This window comes from Artemia franciscana, chromosome 5 (assembly GCF_032884065.1).
Source record: "Artemia franciscana chromosome 5, ASM3288406v1, whole genome shotgun sequence".
Classification (NCBI taxonomy): Eukaryota; Metazoa; Arthropoda; class Branchiopoda; order Anostraca; family Artemiidae; genus Artemia; species Artemia franciscana.
The window spans coordinates 17,419,191-17,437,499 of NC_088867.1; the positions used below are offsets into that span (position 1 = coordinate 17,419,191).

An 18,309-nucleotide genomic window follows, 5' to 3' on the forward strand; every position below is an offset into this window, starting at 1 on the left:
TGCCGGTCCCGGATTTGCTACTTTAGGCACTTCCAGGTAAGCTAGGACAATGAAATTTGGCTTGCGTATCAGGGACCGACCAGATTAAATTAGAAATAGTCGTTTTCCCGATTTGACCATCTGGGGGGGGAGTGGGGGCCCGGTTAATTCGCAAAAAAATAGAAAAAATGAAGTATTTTTAACTTATCAGCGGGTATTTGGATCTTAATGAAATTTGATGTTTGGAATGATATTGTGTCTTAGAGCTTTTATTTTAAATTCCGACCGGATCTGATGACATTGGGGGGAGTTGGAGGGGGAAAACCTAAAGTCCCGGTTTTGCTACTTTAGGCACTTCCAGGTAAGCTAGGACGATGAAATTTGGCAAGCGTATCAGGGACCGGACCAGATTAAATTAGAAATAGTCGTTTTCCCGATTTGACCATCTGGGGGGGGGGGGGAGTAGGGGCCGGTTAATTCGGAAAAATAGAAAAAATGAAGTATTTTTAACTTATGAGCGGGTGATTGGATCTTAATGAAATTTGATGTTTGGAATGATATTGTGTGTCAGAGCTCTTATTTTAAATCCCGACTGGGTCTGATGACATTGGGGGGAGTTGGAGGGGGAAACCTAAAATCTTGGAAAACACTTAGAGTAGAGGGATCGGGATGAACCTTGATGGGAAAAATAAGCGCAAGTCCCAGATACATGATTGACATAATCGGAACTTATTTGCTCTCTTTGGGTAGTTGGGGGGGGGGTAAGTCTTAAAAATTAGAAAAATGAGGTATTTTCAACTACGAACGGGTGATCGGATTCTCAATGAAATTTGATGTTTAGAAGGATATCGTGTCTTAGAGCTCTTATTTTAAATCCCGACCGGATCTGGTGATGGGGGCGGGGAGTTGGGAAGGGGAAACCTAAAACTTGGAAAACACTTAGAGTGGAGGGATCGGGATGAAACATGGTGGGAAAAATAAAGACAAGTCCTAGATAGATGATCAACATAAAAGGAACGGATCCGCTCTCTTTTGGGTAGTTTGGGGGGGGGGGGTTATTTCTGAAAAAATAAAAAAAATGAGGTATTTTTAACTTACGAAGGGGTGATCAGATCTCAATGAAATTTGATATTTAGAACGATATCGTGGCTCAGAGCTCTTATTTTAAGCCTGACCGGATCTGGTGACATTGGGGGGGGGGGGGGAGTTGGGAGGGAGAAACCTAAAAATTGGAAAACACTTAGAGTGGAGGGATCGGGATAGAACTTGGTGGAAAAAAAACACGAGTCCTAGATACATGATTGATATAACCAGAACGGATCCGCTCTCTTTGGGGTAGTTGGGGGGGGGGGGGTTAATTCTGAAAATTAGAAAAAATGAGGTATTTTTAACTTACGAACGGGTCATTGGATCTCCATGAAATTTGATTTTTAGAAGGATATCGTGTCTCAAAGCTCTTATTTTAAATCCTGACCGGATTTGGTGACATTGGGGGAAGTTTGGGATGGGGAGACCTAAAATGATGGGAAACGCTTAGATTGGAGGGATTGGGATGAAACTTGATTGGAAAAACAAGCAAAAGTCTTGCATACGTAATTTACATAATTGGAACGGATCCGCTCAATTGCGGGGGGGGGGAGGTAATTCTGAAAAATAAGAAAATGACGTATTTTTAACTTACGAAGGAGTGATCGGATCTTCATGAAACTTCATATTTAGAAGGACCTCGTAACTCCGATATCTTATTTTAAATCTCAACCGGATCAAACGTAATTGGGGGGGGGCAGTTGGGGGGACCGGAAATCTTAGAAAATACTTAAAGCGGTGAGATCTGGATGAAACTGGATGGGAAGAATAGAAACCTGTCTAAGATACGTGACTGACATAACTGGACCGGATCTGCTCTCTTTGGTGGAATTGGGAGGGGGGAGGTAATTTTGAAAATTGAGGTATTTGTAACTTACGAAAGGGTGACCAGATCTTAATGAAATTTGATATTTAGAAGGATCTTGTGCTATAAAGTTCTAATTTCAAATTCCGACCAGATCCTGTGACATTCGGGGGAGTTGGAAGGGCGGATCCGCTCTCTTTGGGGGAGTGGGGGCGAGGGTTAATTCTGAAAGATTATAAAAATGAGGTATTTTTAACTTACGATTTAAGAAGGAAACATGTTTGAGAAGGAAGCTTGATAAGAAAACAATTTACAATATGCATAACAATTGTAGCAAACAGATTTTGCATGGAACTCCCTATATTTTACCTCCCCCCCTTAATGTGTAAATATACAGTCGAAATTATATATTTCCCCTCTATTCCCCCAATGCGTCTCTCTTGTTTCATACCTTGTACTTATTAATTGAATTAACTGTTTAAAAGAACAACCGGAAAACAAGTGATGGGTGACAGAATGCATTGGTTTTATATAATTTCGACTATATATATTTGCTTTTTAGGGGAAGGGGGGTTGGCGGTAAAGTATAGGGGGGATCCATGCAAAAGGTGTTTGCTACAGCTATTGTGCGTATTATGAAATGTTTTCTTAACATGTTTCCTTCTCTAGGCCTATACCCCTAAGCTGTAACTATTGCTGACGAAATTGGAATTCCCTAAGAAGCAAAGTCCTGCGGATGTAACTGTTCCAGTCATCTATGCAGTCAGCACAGTAAAGCAAAAATATTTTTACACTGTGACAGTCATCAATGATGATTTCACATTCATGAACTTAGCTATTGACTTTTAATTAGTTCCCAGTCCTTTGGGCACAGACAACGCGGGTTTTAATGCGCAATTTAAGGCTAATGGTCTTTTTTGTTCCCGCCCAATTTCTGAAACAGATTCTAAGAATCTTAATAACGCCACTGCTAGTATCTATTCGATAGCAAACTCGTTTATGAGACTTGACAAAAACATAAACAAGTGGGAGAAAAAAACAAAAGATGTTTGTTTAGCAAAAGCACGTTAGATTCTACGGAGATTAATTTAAATGAACAGGTTATGTAAAAGAAAATATACCCACTGCTGAGCTAAAAATAGTGTTTTCTTTTGCACATCAATTTAAAGGGTAATCCTATATTTTTTCGCTCAGAGATTTTGATTCGATGTGCATTGAATGCAAATGGTAGAACTTGTACGAAAAGTAGATAAATCTTTTATTTTCGAGATGGGTGTCTGTTTTGAAATGTAAAGCGTGAACTCTCCCAAACCTCAACCGAGACCGAGTCCGTTTGGAAATGAAAATTGTTTGGCTATTGGGAGAACCCTTGGGTATTGAGAATTGCAAGCAGTTAGCCAGGTGGGTGAAACACCCACCTGGCTATTTTCTTTTAATCTTCAGTTCTCGAAGTCCACCAGTCCCCAAACTTAAACCTCGTCATGTTACTTCTGAATTCCTTTTTACAAATTGTGATGAAAATGAAATAAATGAAATAATTATGTGTATGAAATAACAATCCTGTGGAGTAGATGAAGTATCGTTAAAGCAACAAAAACAATTGTTATTTCTATTTTGACTCATCTGATTAATTTATCACTTGAAGAGGGAACTTTTCCAGAAAGACTTAAATTAGCCTGAGTGCTACCCCTTCACAAAGGGAAGTCAAAAAATGAACCGAGTAATTACCGATCCATTTCTATTTTACCTTTTTTTCGAAGATTTATGAGAAAGTAGTCCATGAAAGAATGTATGATTACCTCCAGGAGTAGAATCTTCTGTGCGATACCCAACTTGGCTTTCGCAAAGGACTTTCTACGGATATGCACCAGCTATCTGGAATTCAATCCCCTTGGAAATCCGGAACTCAAATAACCTTACTACCTTCAAGCGAGCAGTGAAGGGTCGTTCCAGAAATACTGTTTAGATTTGAATATCATGCGGTCCTCCTCTTTTCGATCTTTTCTTTTATTTTCTTTTTTTTCTTTTCTTTCTCTTCGTCACTCCCCTTTTTTCTCTTTTTTTTCTTTTTTGATAAATCCAGTTGATTCGTTGTTTCTGTTAGTTGATTGTTTAATTATTCTTTAGTTAAGTTTCTGCCCTAGTCAAGCACTTTTGTGCTTTCCTGGCAGATTATGTACATGTAATTATGTGTTTTTATTTAAATATATATGATTGAATTGAATTGAAGAATTCCTGCGAACAAAACTCTAGCACAGCTTGCATCAAACAATAAGTGCGTAATTGGTAATTTGATGTGTGTGTGTAGACTTGTTCCTGTGTTTGCGTACGTTTGTGTTTTTGTGCTCCTCAATCTCATCCTGCTAAATAACTAAGAAGACTAATCCGCCATTCCATCATAAATTTACTATGAAAAAGTAGCACATAAACAGAATTGATGGAAATAAAACTAATTTATTGGGAAGATAACAAGAGGAAAAGTTTGTGTAAAACGAAAAACTCAATGCATACCCGTACTAATGAACTTATTTTGGAAGAAATATAGCCTCTCAGGCGCATACGGGTTAAAGCACATAAAAAAGAATTTTTATTGAAATAGAAGAAAAGCGATAACAGTAAAAAGTTTGGGATTTCCCAAAAGGAATTTAAAAACCCTTGTCCATCGTATCTGCCCCCATTAAAATACAACAACGAAAACAAACAGTCCGCACATGCAAAAGTAAACTACCCAAAGAAAAAGGATGAATGTTTGAGAGGTTTTTCACTCTCAGAAATCATATACCTCAGGTGGCTAGTACCAAGCATGGCAGAAGTGTGCCAAGCATAGCGGAACTGTGAGAACAGTACTAAGAGTGAATGATCTGTGCCAAGCATGACATAAGTATCCCAAGCATGGCAGATGTCTGCTAAGTCTGATACAAGATCGTGATTTCATAGCAATCTGGGAATGTACATTATACAATTAGGCTAGTGAGTTAAGTAATTGAAAATTAAAGAGCCATTTGAAACAGACGGACAGAAAATAAAATCCTTCAATGATCTAAATGTGAAACGGCCAAACATTACTGTCTATGCATAATTGACTGAAAATGAAGAGAAATAAAAATAAATAATTATACCAAACATAAAAGAAATGGGTACTGCTATATACAAATAATTAAATCCTAAACGATTAAAAATTAAAATGAGTGCTAAAGTTAAACCAAAAAGGACACAAATTACTGCCCATAGGAGTTCGACTAGAGTTCCGTTCTAACCGTAAACCAAAATAAAAAATTGTCGCTAAATAGAATCTGTAAACCTTAATTGTTGATGTTTCCTGTAATTAGTATATTAAACACTAAATAATTATACATTACACATTCAGTTCATTTTCAATATCTTTCCAGTCACCTTGATTTTTATAGTGGTTTTTTTTTGTCAGTATTTTGGAATTAATAAGATGAAAGCTATTTTCCTTGTAATAAGATTAGGGCATTAATGTTATTTTGTGTTAGGGCGAGATGCACAAGATTTCGGAAAGAAACTTAAAGACGCTTTAATTAAATACCAAAAATGAACGAATTGTACAGAAAACGTAATAATTGTAGGAAAAACTATAAAAATCACAAATACTAAGCCCAAGTAACATACAAGAAATTTATAAGAAAAAAACTAAAATTGTTTGTATTAAATGTATTTAATATACTTCAGACCAGATAAGAAACTTCATTATTTTTGGACATTGACGAAGAATGAGACAGAAATTTATGGAGGAAAAAATAATTTTCCTTGCCAATATTTTTTAACACATTTTTTTTTATCAAACACGAAGATTTATCTATTCCAAATCAGACCAAATTATTTCTTCAAAATCACTGTTTTCATGCATTGAGTTCCTGGTAAATTCACTGTTCTCCCCCGATCCCTTCTGTGCGTTTTTTTTCTTGCTGTTCACTTCAACTCGACTCAACCTTCTTTTTTTTCCTCTTTTTATTTCTTGAGACAAGCTTGAGTCCTTCGGTTGGTGGGCTGTTGTACATTTTACAGACACAGGTTCTCTGATTTCCATATTCCTTGCAACCCTTGAGTCTAAAATTTCAGGAAGTAAGGATTCATTCCAGAAGGCTTCAAGCTTCGGAAATATTTTTTCCCAGTAGTCTTTCGATCGGTGAACTGTAATTATTTCCCAATCCTCAATAGAGTTATAAACTATTAAGTGGCATACCATTTTATCCAGTATCTCGAGTTGGCCTTGTATCTGGGCGAAATACCTGTGATTTTTTTTTAGCTGAAGACCTTCACTGGATAATTCAAGAAAAAATGCTTTAACTAAATTTTTTGACTGGGCCACATCATAAATGGTTTTGAACTCTGGTATATTATGCACCGTTTTTATCTCTATAGGTGTGCCATTAGGGAGCAGCCCATCTACAGATGCAGCAAGATACTGATACTGTGGATGCACACTGAGTCCTATTTGATCTCCCTTTACGACTTTTAAGTTGAATTTGTTTTCATATGCTTCTAGTGCCACTACTTCTAAATCTAAGCCCTTTTTCATTAGGGCAGAGCAGAATCTAGGTCCCAAGTTTCGAATTTGCTTAACAATTGGGGCAACTCTGGTGCTGTTTTTTCTGGTTGCAATTCTGTGGAAGTAACTACTAGTTATTCTCTTAGATCTTTCTTCAACCCAAGTGTCATTTTTGGATTGGCCCTTGGTACTGTTGAACAAACAGCTTATACTGGCAAAATCCAATTTTAAATTCTCGTCAGTATATTTTTGTATGGCCAAATTCATTTCATCAGAAGTCATGTCTGGCTTATTGCAATTTGGTCCATAGTCACGATTACCAAAGTTATAGTTTCTATTTTTTAACTTAGCAACGTGTTTTCCTCCAAGAGCACTATAATAACTGGTCAAATTACGTTTAGATATTACACGGAGTTTAGCCGTTTTATTACAATATTTTTTTGTTACGCTAGAAGGACTAAGCCCAAAAATATTTTTCCAAGCTAATTGATGCCATTTTGGACCTGAATTATAAGCAAGACTTGCTCCATGAACTCTTGCATGATATGAACCTCGTTTAGACCGGCTTATTTGCTTTCCTCCGATGAATTTAGCAACAACTGACATGTAGCTTTCAGCTAAGTTTGTAGTTGCGTCATTTCGAAGCTGCTCTGCTTTTCGACACACAATATCGACCTCTGTCATAACATCTTCAAACACGTGCAGGGGAAAATTATTCCACCAATCTTCTATTTTACTATTCACGGTCAATTCAGCAATCTTAGGACATCCAGAATCACATTTTGTGTGGTTTCCGAAAACATGGTACGGACCTCTTTTTAACAAGATTTTCAATTCTTCTGCTGTTCCATTATTTTCAGAATTTATTTTTATCGCACCCCTTAAATTTTTTGTCAGTTGCTGGATAATTCCTCGGGGAAGACATTTTGTGTACAAACCTTTTTTATTTTTGCACAAATTATATAGATGGGCTGTATAGTTTTTTGTGACGTGATTTGCACATTCATGTTTCCGTATGTTGGAACCGTAGGAAACACTTTGTTTTAGCTTATAAAAAACACTGGAATCACCGTCACCGATAAACTCTAAAAACTGTAATCCGTGCATCTCCTCACTGGAACGAAAGCCTTCAACTAGAATATCTGTTTCCATGCTCCTTGAATTTCCGTTATAATTCAGAAAGCAGAAATGATCTTTGGGAATTACTTTGGCGTTTGCAGAAGAAAAACATATATAACAGTATTTATTTTTTATGCCAACATATAACAGTTTTTTCGTAAATGCATCTATGATAACTGCAACACATCCTTTGGCCGAATAATCGTGTCCTTTGCTACGCTTATTCCAGCCTCCATCACATATCACTTTTGTCCAGTATGAGTCCTCCTTATACCTATCATCATGAATGGCTGATTTTAAGGCCTCTCGTCCATTTTCTAGCAAAATTTCCGATAAACTATTCATCCAAGCATTACCAAGCTGCCTTTCAATACGGGAATAAACTATTCGTGACATTGGTTTCACTCCAAGCACCCCGAAGAATTCACACAGTGTAGAATACCCTCCTCCACTACCCATGGCTCCCCAAACAGCCTTCGAATTCAAGCAGCCTTTAAGACTTGATTTTTTTTCGGAAAAAGCAACCTGTGTCTGGTCCGTAAAACTTGAAAGATATTCTTTTACGCTTGTTGCTGGACATTCTGGTTCACCTTTAATCCTCTTTTCCCAGTTACACTTATTACACTTAACTTTCAGTTCAGTTTTCAGGCCTTTCTTTTCTAATTGCTTTATAATCAATTTTCCGTGATCGCAACTGATTTTGTGTCTGAATGCTGAAATTACTTCAGCAAGGAAATACCTTAGATTCACAATGCAGTTTCCATCTGGAATTCCAGATAAGTCTATCTCAGTATTCGTATCGGGGCAATCAACACCGTAAGAACCACTACCGTTTCCCAATTTATTTGAATCGTCTATGAGAGGATTTGCTGAAAATTCTTCTGAAATTTTCGATCCATTTGACAAATTATCTTTATCTTGTTCTCCAAGCAGCACCTTTCTAAAAAAAATGAAAAGAACCATAGAAAAACAAAACAGCGACCCGGCTCAATAGTAAACGAAAGTCTAAAAAACGAAATTTTGATACTAATAAATACGTCAAAAGAATCGGATTTTAATTAAATTTAGTCCTACCCATCAAAAGATAAGAGCCTGAGAAAATTTGTCTTATTTTGGAAAAAAGGGGGAAACACGCCCTAAAAGTCATAGAATTGTTTTGCCAGAAGACTGATCAAGGGTGCGTGTTTATTTGTTTTTTGTTTTCTTTTTCCCAGGGGTGATTGTATCGACCCATTGGTCCTAGGGTGTCGCAAGAGGGCTCATTTTAATGAAAATGAAAAGTTCCAGTGCCCTTTTTAAGCGACCAAAAATTGGAGGGCACCTAGGCCCCCTCCCACTTTCATTTTTTTTCTCAAAGTCAACAGATCAAAATTTTGAGATAGCCATTTTCTTAAGCATAGTCAAAAAACATAATAAGATGTCTTTGGGGACGACTTACTCCCCCATAGTTCCCGGGGGAGGGGCTACAAGTTATAAACTTTGATCAGTGTTTACCTTGACCTGATGCCCACTTAATTGGACAATCTGTCTTGGCTTTTTCTACAATTGGCCATGACTTGACTTTTCCCACAACTATTCCTTTTAATTAAAAGTCAACGGTTGAGGGGTTTTGGCTGAGGGGGGGGGGGTAGAGGGGAGGGAGCTACGTTGAAGGATCTTTACTTAGAGGAATTTGTCACGGGGGAAAAGAAATTCAATGAAGGGGCATAGGATTTTCTAGCATTATTAAAAAAAACACTGAAAAAATAATAATGAAGAAGTTTTTCAACTGAAAGTAAGGAGCAGCATTAAAACATAAAACGAACAGAAATTATTACGCATATGAGGGGTTCATCTCCTCCTAAATACCTCGCTCTTTCCGTTAAAGTAATTTCAACTATATATTCTACGGACTTGGTGATTCTAGGGTCATTCTTAAAGAACCGGGAGAAAATTTAAGCTTTAGTGTAAAGAGCGAGGTATTGACGAAAGGGCAAACCCCCTCATATATGTAATACAAATATACAAAGTTCTAGGTGCTTTTATAAGTTACCAAAAATTGGAGGGCAACTAGACCTCCTCCCCCACCCCATTTTCTTCAAAATCGTCAGAACGAAAATATGAGAAAGCCATTTAGACAAAAAAAGATATGCAAATTTCGTTGTGCGGTTAGCCAAATCAAAACATGCATTAATTTAAAAACGTTCAGAAATTACATAAAAAAAACAGTTTTTTTTAACTTCAAGTAAGGAGCGTCATTAAAACTTAAAACGAACAGAAATTATTCCGTATATGAAAGGGGTAGTCCCCTCCTCAACGCCTCGCTCTTTACGCTAAAGTTTCTTATTGTTTTAAAAAGTATAGTTGTGAGAAAGAGTCAAACTTTAGCGTAGAGAGCGGGACATTGAGGAACTACCCCCTTTCATAAACGGAATAATTTTTGTTCGTTTTAATGTCGCTCCTTACATGCAGTTAAAAAAAACTTGTTTTTTTTTATTTAATGGACAAGAGGGAATGAAACTTGTATATGTAATTTTTACTTACCGGTATTTTAAATTCAGCCACCTTTTGTTGATAATTTTCTTCCTCATATCTCAAATGTCTTATTGACTTCAGTTGACAAGTCAACTAATCAGAGACACAATGCCTTGGAGGCGTAATGCCTAAAATTGGATAAGAATCCCGCCTTTTTTTCTATTGGCTGATGAACAACGCTATTAAGCCGGAAACAGGGGTAAAATAAGTAAAAAGTAAGCACATTTTGAAATTGTATTTTTCTGATTTTGCTTTCAAACTATTTATGATAAACATCAGAAATTTTCTGTAATGGTTGTAGATTATAAAATCTACATATGATCCAAAATTCTACCCTCTGGAGCCAACTTCATACCTTCTAGCAAGAAAAATGTTGAAAATTAAAAATAATTTTTTGCACCGTTAAAAATAAAAATATAACAATTCTGCAACCAACATTTTTTTTTAAATACTGGCAGGATGAACTAAAAAAAAAATCTACTGTCATTTCCCATCCACTAAATTTTTATTCACCAAACTAAAATAACTTGATTTCTTTTTTTTGCACAATAGGTAAAGCATATACAGAAAAAGTGAAACCAACATTTTTTTCCTTTTTAACTCGAGAGTCATAAAAAAAAAAATCAGTTCAAAATCACCAAAATCGCAGAAGTTATTCATGATTTTCTATCATAGGAGAAATAGCATTGGACACAAATTAAGACCATTAGCCTTAAATACGTATTTAAAACGTTTTCCATGAATTTGATGAGCAGAAATGGAAGTCATTCAAGAATCTATGTCAAAAGATAAGGATAAAATTGTAACTGAAGTGTATGAAAAAATTCCTACCTATAAAGAATGGTGTCGATAATACAAAAGGGTAAGGTAATAATTTTTGATGTTATTCTAAAGTCTGGTTTATAATAATTGCCAATAAACAAAGTACAGCAAATTCGATAACTCTAGTACCGAGTCTAACTTTAGGTTCTGACCTTCTCACAAGTGCCAAATGAGCTCTTGGCTCTTGGCTCTTCCGACCTCGTATCATATGAGCTCTCGGCTCTTCCGACCTCGTCACAAGTGCCATATGAGCTCTTAGCTCTTGTTGTATATAGGAGCTTGAAACTTCTACAGTACGGTTCTCGGGTACGCTCAATATGATGGTGTGATTTTTATCAAGGTTTTTTGAATTTTAGGTGGGTGTTTCTCCCCTATTTCCAAAACCAGGCAAATTTTATCTGGCTCGTAACTTTGGATGGGTAACACTAAACTTAAATAATGTCATATATTCAGAATCATCATAATAAGGTAATCCTTCCGATGTAGCTTTTATGTCAAAATTCTGTTTTTTAGAATTTCGGCAACTATTGAGCCAAGTCACTCCTTACTTACAGTTCGTTACCATGAACTGTTTAAGTATAACTATAATTATCGATATGTACTAAAATTTGTCAATGTCTTATCGAAAAGGCTATAGGTCAAAGACTATTCAGAGTAGGGACTTATTCAGGATTTTTTGGGGAGGTTTTTTGGGGGTGGGGAAGACTACACAAACTTTAAAAACACATATAAAATTTGTTTAAATGCATTTTTCTTACGTTTTTACGAGACGGGTAAAACTTTCAGGAGGAGGAGTTCAAACAACTTACCACCCCCGGGATACGACCTTAGTTGAGAGATACATGAATTAGTCTTTTATATTCTGCAAGCTATCCAGGAAGTTTCTTATGGAGTTTTCTCAAGCAAATATTTTTTGTTTGTTTCAAGTTTCGACTTGGCTTTTCACTTCTGTATGGGCAAACTTCCTTTTATTACGTTTGGGAGAAAAAAGGAAAACTATGTGAAAACACGAATCAAATGAGAAAGTAAACTTTTCTTAGATTTAGATTAAATAAACAAGAGACAAGTTTTTTCATCTGAAAGTTAAGAGCAACATTAAAACTTAAAACAAACAGAACTTACGTATATGAGGGGGTTTGCCCCCTCGTCAATACCTCGCTCTCTACGGTAAAGTTCGAATTTTGTTCAAGTTCTTTAAGATGGCGCCTGAATCACAAAGGCCGTTTGATTAGAATAGATCTCTCTTTTGGAAGTACTAAAAAAACTACCCGAAAGAGTGAGGTATTCACAAGGGCGTGAACCCCCTCATATGCGTAATAATTTCTTTTCGTTTATGTTTTAATATTACTCCTTACTTTCAGTTGAAAAAATTGTTTTTTTATTACATTTTTGGTCCTTTTATTACTGGGAAATCTGGCAACCGCTTCATGAAAAATTCTCTTCCTCCATAAGAAATTCCTCCTTGGAACGATCCTCCCACATAACCCTACCCCCCCAGCCCCCCACCAGAAAAGATTCCCCTGAAAACATCTGTATACTTCCCAATAACCAATGCTATGTACAAACAATGGAGGAAGTTCATAGCTTGCAGCCCTTACCTCGGGGACTGTGGGGGATTAAGTCGTCCTCAAAGACATAGTTATAAGGTTTTTCGACTATGCTGAATAAAATGGTTATCTGAAAATTTTGTCCAGTGACTTTGGGAAAAAAGAGCGTTGAAGAGGGCCTAGTTGCCCTCCAATGCTTTGGGAAACTTAAACAGGGCACTAGAACTTATAATTCGTTCAAATGAGCCCTTTTGCAACAATTTAGGACCAATGAGCCAATACAATCATCCTGGGAAAAAAAATAAACGCGCATTTTACTTCCAGCAAAGTATACAAAATTCCACGTTTTTGCAGTTAGGAGCTTGAAACCTCTGAAGAGGGGTTCTCTGATACTCTGAATCTGATGGTGTGATTTTCATTAAGATTTTATGAATTTTAATGGATGATTCCTCCTTTTTTAAAATAAAGCAAATATTCTCAGGCTTGTAATTTGATGAATAGGACTAAATTTGATGAAATTTATATATTTAAAATCAGCCCTAAGAATTCAATTCTGTTGATGTATTTATTGGTATTAAAATTCCGTTTTTTAGAGTTTCGGTTACTGTTGAGCCCCTTCGCTACTTGCTTACTATTCGTTACCACGAACTATTTGATTATTTAGATGATTTGAATGCCCTCGACAAAAATAGCAAAATAAGCAATTTTTTAAAGGCTTTGAAAGAACATGGTGCAAGAACAGGTTTTTTAAAAATAATGCTGAGAAGATTTTGTGACGTAGACTAGGAATAAATAAAGGCCGAGAGTTGATAGGCAAAAAGAAAATAGATCAGGTGGATATCCTCACCTAATACCTAAGTAGTATCATTTATAAAGGTGGCAGATGTAAAGAAGATGTAAAAATAGAATAACAAGATCAATCAATCAATAAATCAATCAATTTATTAATACTAAAAGAAAAATTATTGCAAAATTAAAGCGGTTACTATGCCCAAGAAGCATTGCTTGTAGTGGACCACAGAGAATAAGAATAAAACACTTTAATAAAATATATACAAAAAAACACTCGAACAAGACAAGGACATTTAACAGATAGGATATTTAACAGATAGAAGATTTAGAAGGAGGTTTAACATTTAGCTGAAAATGATTTTAAAAGAAGAGAAGGGTATTTCTCTGCTTTTGAAAAAAATTGGAGGAATAGAAAAATCATCAAACTAAGACTAGGATTTTGGAAGCCACGATATTGGGATGGGCTGAGTGTAATCCTAGAAAACGGGTACTTGGAAAAACTGAGGAAGGACAATGTAGATTAGAATTAGGACAGACCGTATTTCAAAGGGTATGGTTTACAAAAATGCGGTTCGATTCCTTTTTCTAGGCTGTAAAGAAACAAAGGTTAAGATTAATTGACCATATTTCAAGGAGAAAGGATGATAAAATGTCCAATAATGCGCTTCTTAGCCATTATTTTTGGATTAAACGAAAGTAGGTTCTTCCCAAATGCGATGTAAAAGGTTCACAGGGAGCAACTTAAAGGAAATTGGAACATCATAACAGGAGGCATAGAGTGAAGCATTTAAGAGATTGGGATGGAGTCAGAGCATGCGCCCTTGCATTTGCCTCAGGTGGCTTGATGCTACAGTGAGCTGTTTGTGGTAGTAACAGCATATGGTTGTGTAAATATCCCCTTAACTGATTCAAACAATTAGATTTCATTTTTAGACTCATTTGCCCTTTAAGCTATACGAGTAGGCCCCATATTAATTCTCCAATTGGCTTATCGAAAAAATATTTGCTGACTAGGTGAAGAGATTTAATGTGTTTACTTTTAGGAATCGCAAATATTATTGTTTTATTATCCTAAAACCAGAGCTAAGATAATTACTTTCACAATCCCGAGAATTTATCTATTTGTCGTGCGGGAGACATGGTGATGGATGATCTTATCACTCCTTGACTGCAAACAAGAAATAACCAACCTTGAATCAAAGTGACTTTGTTATGGGCTTCAGTTCTCCCAACTTGTAATCTGCAAAACCAATTTATCTGTATACAATAACAATTTTTCATCGGGTGCAGATATGAAAACAGGATAATTCTGCAAAAAGAAAAAAATAAAATAACAAGAGAAGTAAGAATTTTTTTGGGAGAGGGGGAGATAGTCATAACAATAATACTATTTGATCATCTTGTATTTATGCTAATTAGTTTAAAAGTGAAACTGTTTTTCTCTTTCCACCACACATTATTGCTATAGAATAGGATTATTTTATTGATCACCAAATTAATTGAAAAATATATATCGTGCTTCCGCAGTCTCAAAATTTGTTAGTTTTTCTCAAATTTCTTCGAAGCAAACACGATTTTCAGAAATTTCCCCAAAAATCGATGTTCGTAAATACGTACAAGAAACTCTGATTATTTGTCCTTGTAGACATTAATTTTCGGGGAGATTAAGCAGAACACAATTTTCTATTGTTTACCTATAATAAAATACCTAACCATCAACGCCTTAAAATCGTCAGCGGAACCTCAATAGTTTTATGATTTTCCCCATAGTATTTTGAATAATGAAAAGGAAGTTGGACCGCTTAAAGAACTATGTCGAGATTTTGCAACATCTATGAAAACATGTAATACTTTGATTGATTCGCAAGTTCATTACTTATCTAGGATAAATATTTGCTGACTGTCCAAAGATATACGCATTTGAATATCGAAACTTAGTACATTATTAGTCTAAACAAATCGGCCAATTCAATAAGCAATTTTTTAATCCACGGAAATTATCCATTTACCTTGCAATTTACCTTGCCATTTAACTCTAAAAATGGAATTTTGATACCAATATTTAGATCAAAAGAATCGCATTTTAATGCTGACTTTAAATATATAAACTTCATCAAGATTAGTTATACCCATCAAAAGTTACTTACCAGAGAATATTTGCCTCATTTTAGAAAATAGGGGGAAAACCCCTAGGTGTTTACACCTAGGGGTCTCTCTACAATAGGGGGAACCCTATTGTAGAAGTTTCAAGCTCCTATCTACAAAAATGTAGAATTTTGTATTTTTTTCCAGAAGGCAGATCACAGATGCGTGTTTGTTTATTTTTTTGTTGTTGTTGTTGTTGTTGTTTTTTCCAGGGGTGATTGTATCGACCCAGTGGTCCTAGAATATTTTGAGAGAGTTTATTCTAACGGAAATGAAAAGTTCTAATGCCCTTTTTAAGTGACCAAAAAAATTGGAGGGCACCTAGGCCCCCTCCCACGCTAATTATTTTCTCAAAGTCAACGGATCAAAATTCTGAGATAGCCATTTTATTCAGCGTAGTCGAAAAACCTTGTAACTATGTCTTCGGGGACGACTTAATCCCCCACAGTCCCCGTGGGAGGGGCTACAAGTTACAAACTTTGACCAGTGCTTACATATAGTAATGGTTATTGGGAAGTGTACAGACGTTTTCAGGGGGATTTTTTGGTTGGGGGAGGGGTTGATAAGAGGGGGATATATTGGGGGAACTTTCCATCGAGGCATGGGGGAAGAAAATTTCCATGAAGGCAGCGCAGGATTTTCTAGCATTATTTAAAAAAACAATGAAAATATAAATATGAAAAAGTTTTTTCAACTAGAAGTAAGGAGCAGCATTAAAACTTAAAACAAACAGAAATTACTACGTATATGAGGGGCTCACCTCCTCCTAATATCCCACTCTTTACGCTAAAGTATTTTTAGTAATTTCAACTATTTATTCTACGGCTTTTGTGATTCAGGGTTATTCTTAATGAATTGGGAAAAAATTTAAGTTTTAGTGTAAAGAACAAGGTACTGACGAGGGGGTGAACTCCTCATATATGTAACAAAAATATGAGAACACAAAATTTCGCTGCTGTAAGTTAATTCGTAAGTTAGGTATATTTTTTACTTATGAAAACGTTCGTAAAAAATTTAAAGTTAATGCCTTTTTCAGTAATCAAAAAATCGGATGCCAACTAGGCCTCCTCCCTCACTCTTGTTTTCTCAAAATCTTCCGATTAAAACTATGAAAAAGCCATGTAGGCAAACACAATTAATATGCAAATTTCGTTTTGATTATTTATGTGCGGAGAGCCAAGATCAAAACATGCATTAATTCAAAAACGTCCAGAAATTAAACAAAAGAAACAAGTTTTTTTAAATGAAAGTTTATTTTCATTTTTCTGAAGTATTTTTTATATGTTCCAGCTGACTATATTTTTAAATCTTTTAGTCTTATTTTTTTCACTGAGAACGGTTGAATGGAAATACTTACGTTTTATTCACTGACTGTCACTTAGAAAATTCGGCTTTATTATGCTACATTTCCTTGTATTTTTGGCACAAAAAAAGTTTTACCTTCACAACTGTTCTCTAGATAAAGTTATCCAAGGCTGATGCAGCGCTTCCTGCTATTTAAGCTGCCTCTCTGCCTAGGCTAAAAGGTATTAATGTCTTTTGATTGCGTTAATCCAGTAAGATTGTTTTTCTTTTTTCCTTTCATAGAGTTCAATTACTGGTCTACCGGACGGAGGGGGTCAAAGTCAAAGCATCAAATTTGGTTGGATTCGAGGTGTTCTTGTAAGATGTCTTCTATGTATTTGGGGTGTGATGCTTTTTCTTCGGCTATCCTGGGTTGTCGGCCAATCTGGAATATGTAAGTACACATAGAGATAACCCATTAGTCAATATATTTTTTTCGAATTCTTATAAAATATTTAAAAACCTTTCAAAATTTTTTAAAAGCAAGTGTTTTTAGTCTAGTCTTATCAATATTTTGGGCTATATTTCAAGTCCCGAAATTCTCCCCCTCTTAACATCTATATAATAAATACAGAATTATAATATATATATATATATATATATATATATATATATATATATATATATATATATATATATATATATATACATATATATATACATATATATATATATATATATATATATATATATATATATATATATATATATATATATATATATATATATATATATATATATATATATACATATATATGTATATATATATATATATATATATATATATATATATATATATATATATATATATATATATATATATATATATATATATATATATATATATATATATATATATATATATATATATATATATATATATATATATATATATATATATATATATATATATATATATATATATATATATATATATATATATATATATATATATATATATATATATATATATATATATATATATATATATATATATATATATATTATCGGCCAATATTATAAAATTATCGGCCAATTTCAATCACGTTTATTTTTTGCCGGGTGATGGAAAAATTGATTGTTTCACCCGTTCAAAAGTATTTTGACGGAAATCATCTTTGGAATCCTGCTCAGCATGGTTTTCCAATAGGTCTTGTAATACTCAGCTTCTTGAGGTTATTTTGGATTTTCAACGTTTTGCCGATTTAGGTATACCCTTTGACTGCATTTACATCGACTTCTCGAAGGCATTCGACAAAGTCTTAATACCCACCCTTCTTAAAAAATTGTGCAGCTTATAAATTGGGTATTTATTGCTGATTATCTAAACGGACGAACTCAGCAGGTTGTTGTTGGTGAAGTTATGTCATCCTCAATTGATGTGTTTAGCCGAGTCCTCCAGGGTAGCTGCCTGGGTCCAAATTTATTTTGTTTATTTATTTTTGATCTGCCTTCCTCTGTTCAGCATTCTACTGTCAAGATGTTTGCGGATGATGTAAAACTTTATCTACCAGTACGAGGCCAAAACGATGTGCAACTTTTACAGGAGGATCTTGACTCTCTAACTAATTGGTGTGAATCTAATTCCATGTTAATAAGCCCTTCTAAGTGTGTTGATCTACACTATGCTCGTAAACTCCCAC

At 35.0% G+C, this 18,309-nt stretch overlaps 1 protein-coding gene across 2 annotated transcripts in view; it reads left to right on the top strand.

Moving 5' to 3' along the window:
• The window catches only part of LOC136027040 (bumetanide-sensitive sodium-(potassium)-chloride cotransporter-like), a 167,758-nt gene that overhangs the window by 17,282 nt on the left and 132,167 nt on the right, over positions 1 to 18,309 (top strand). For both annotated transcript variants that reach the window (XM_065703961.1, XM_065703962.1), the window contains exon 3: positions 16,910 to 17,060. In XM_065703961.1, coding sequence (XP_065560033.1) covers positions 16,910 to 17,060 — 151 coding nt within the window. The remainder of the gene's footprint in view (positions 1 to 16,909; positions 17,061 to 18,309) is intronic.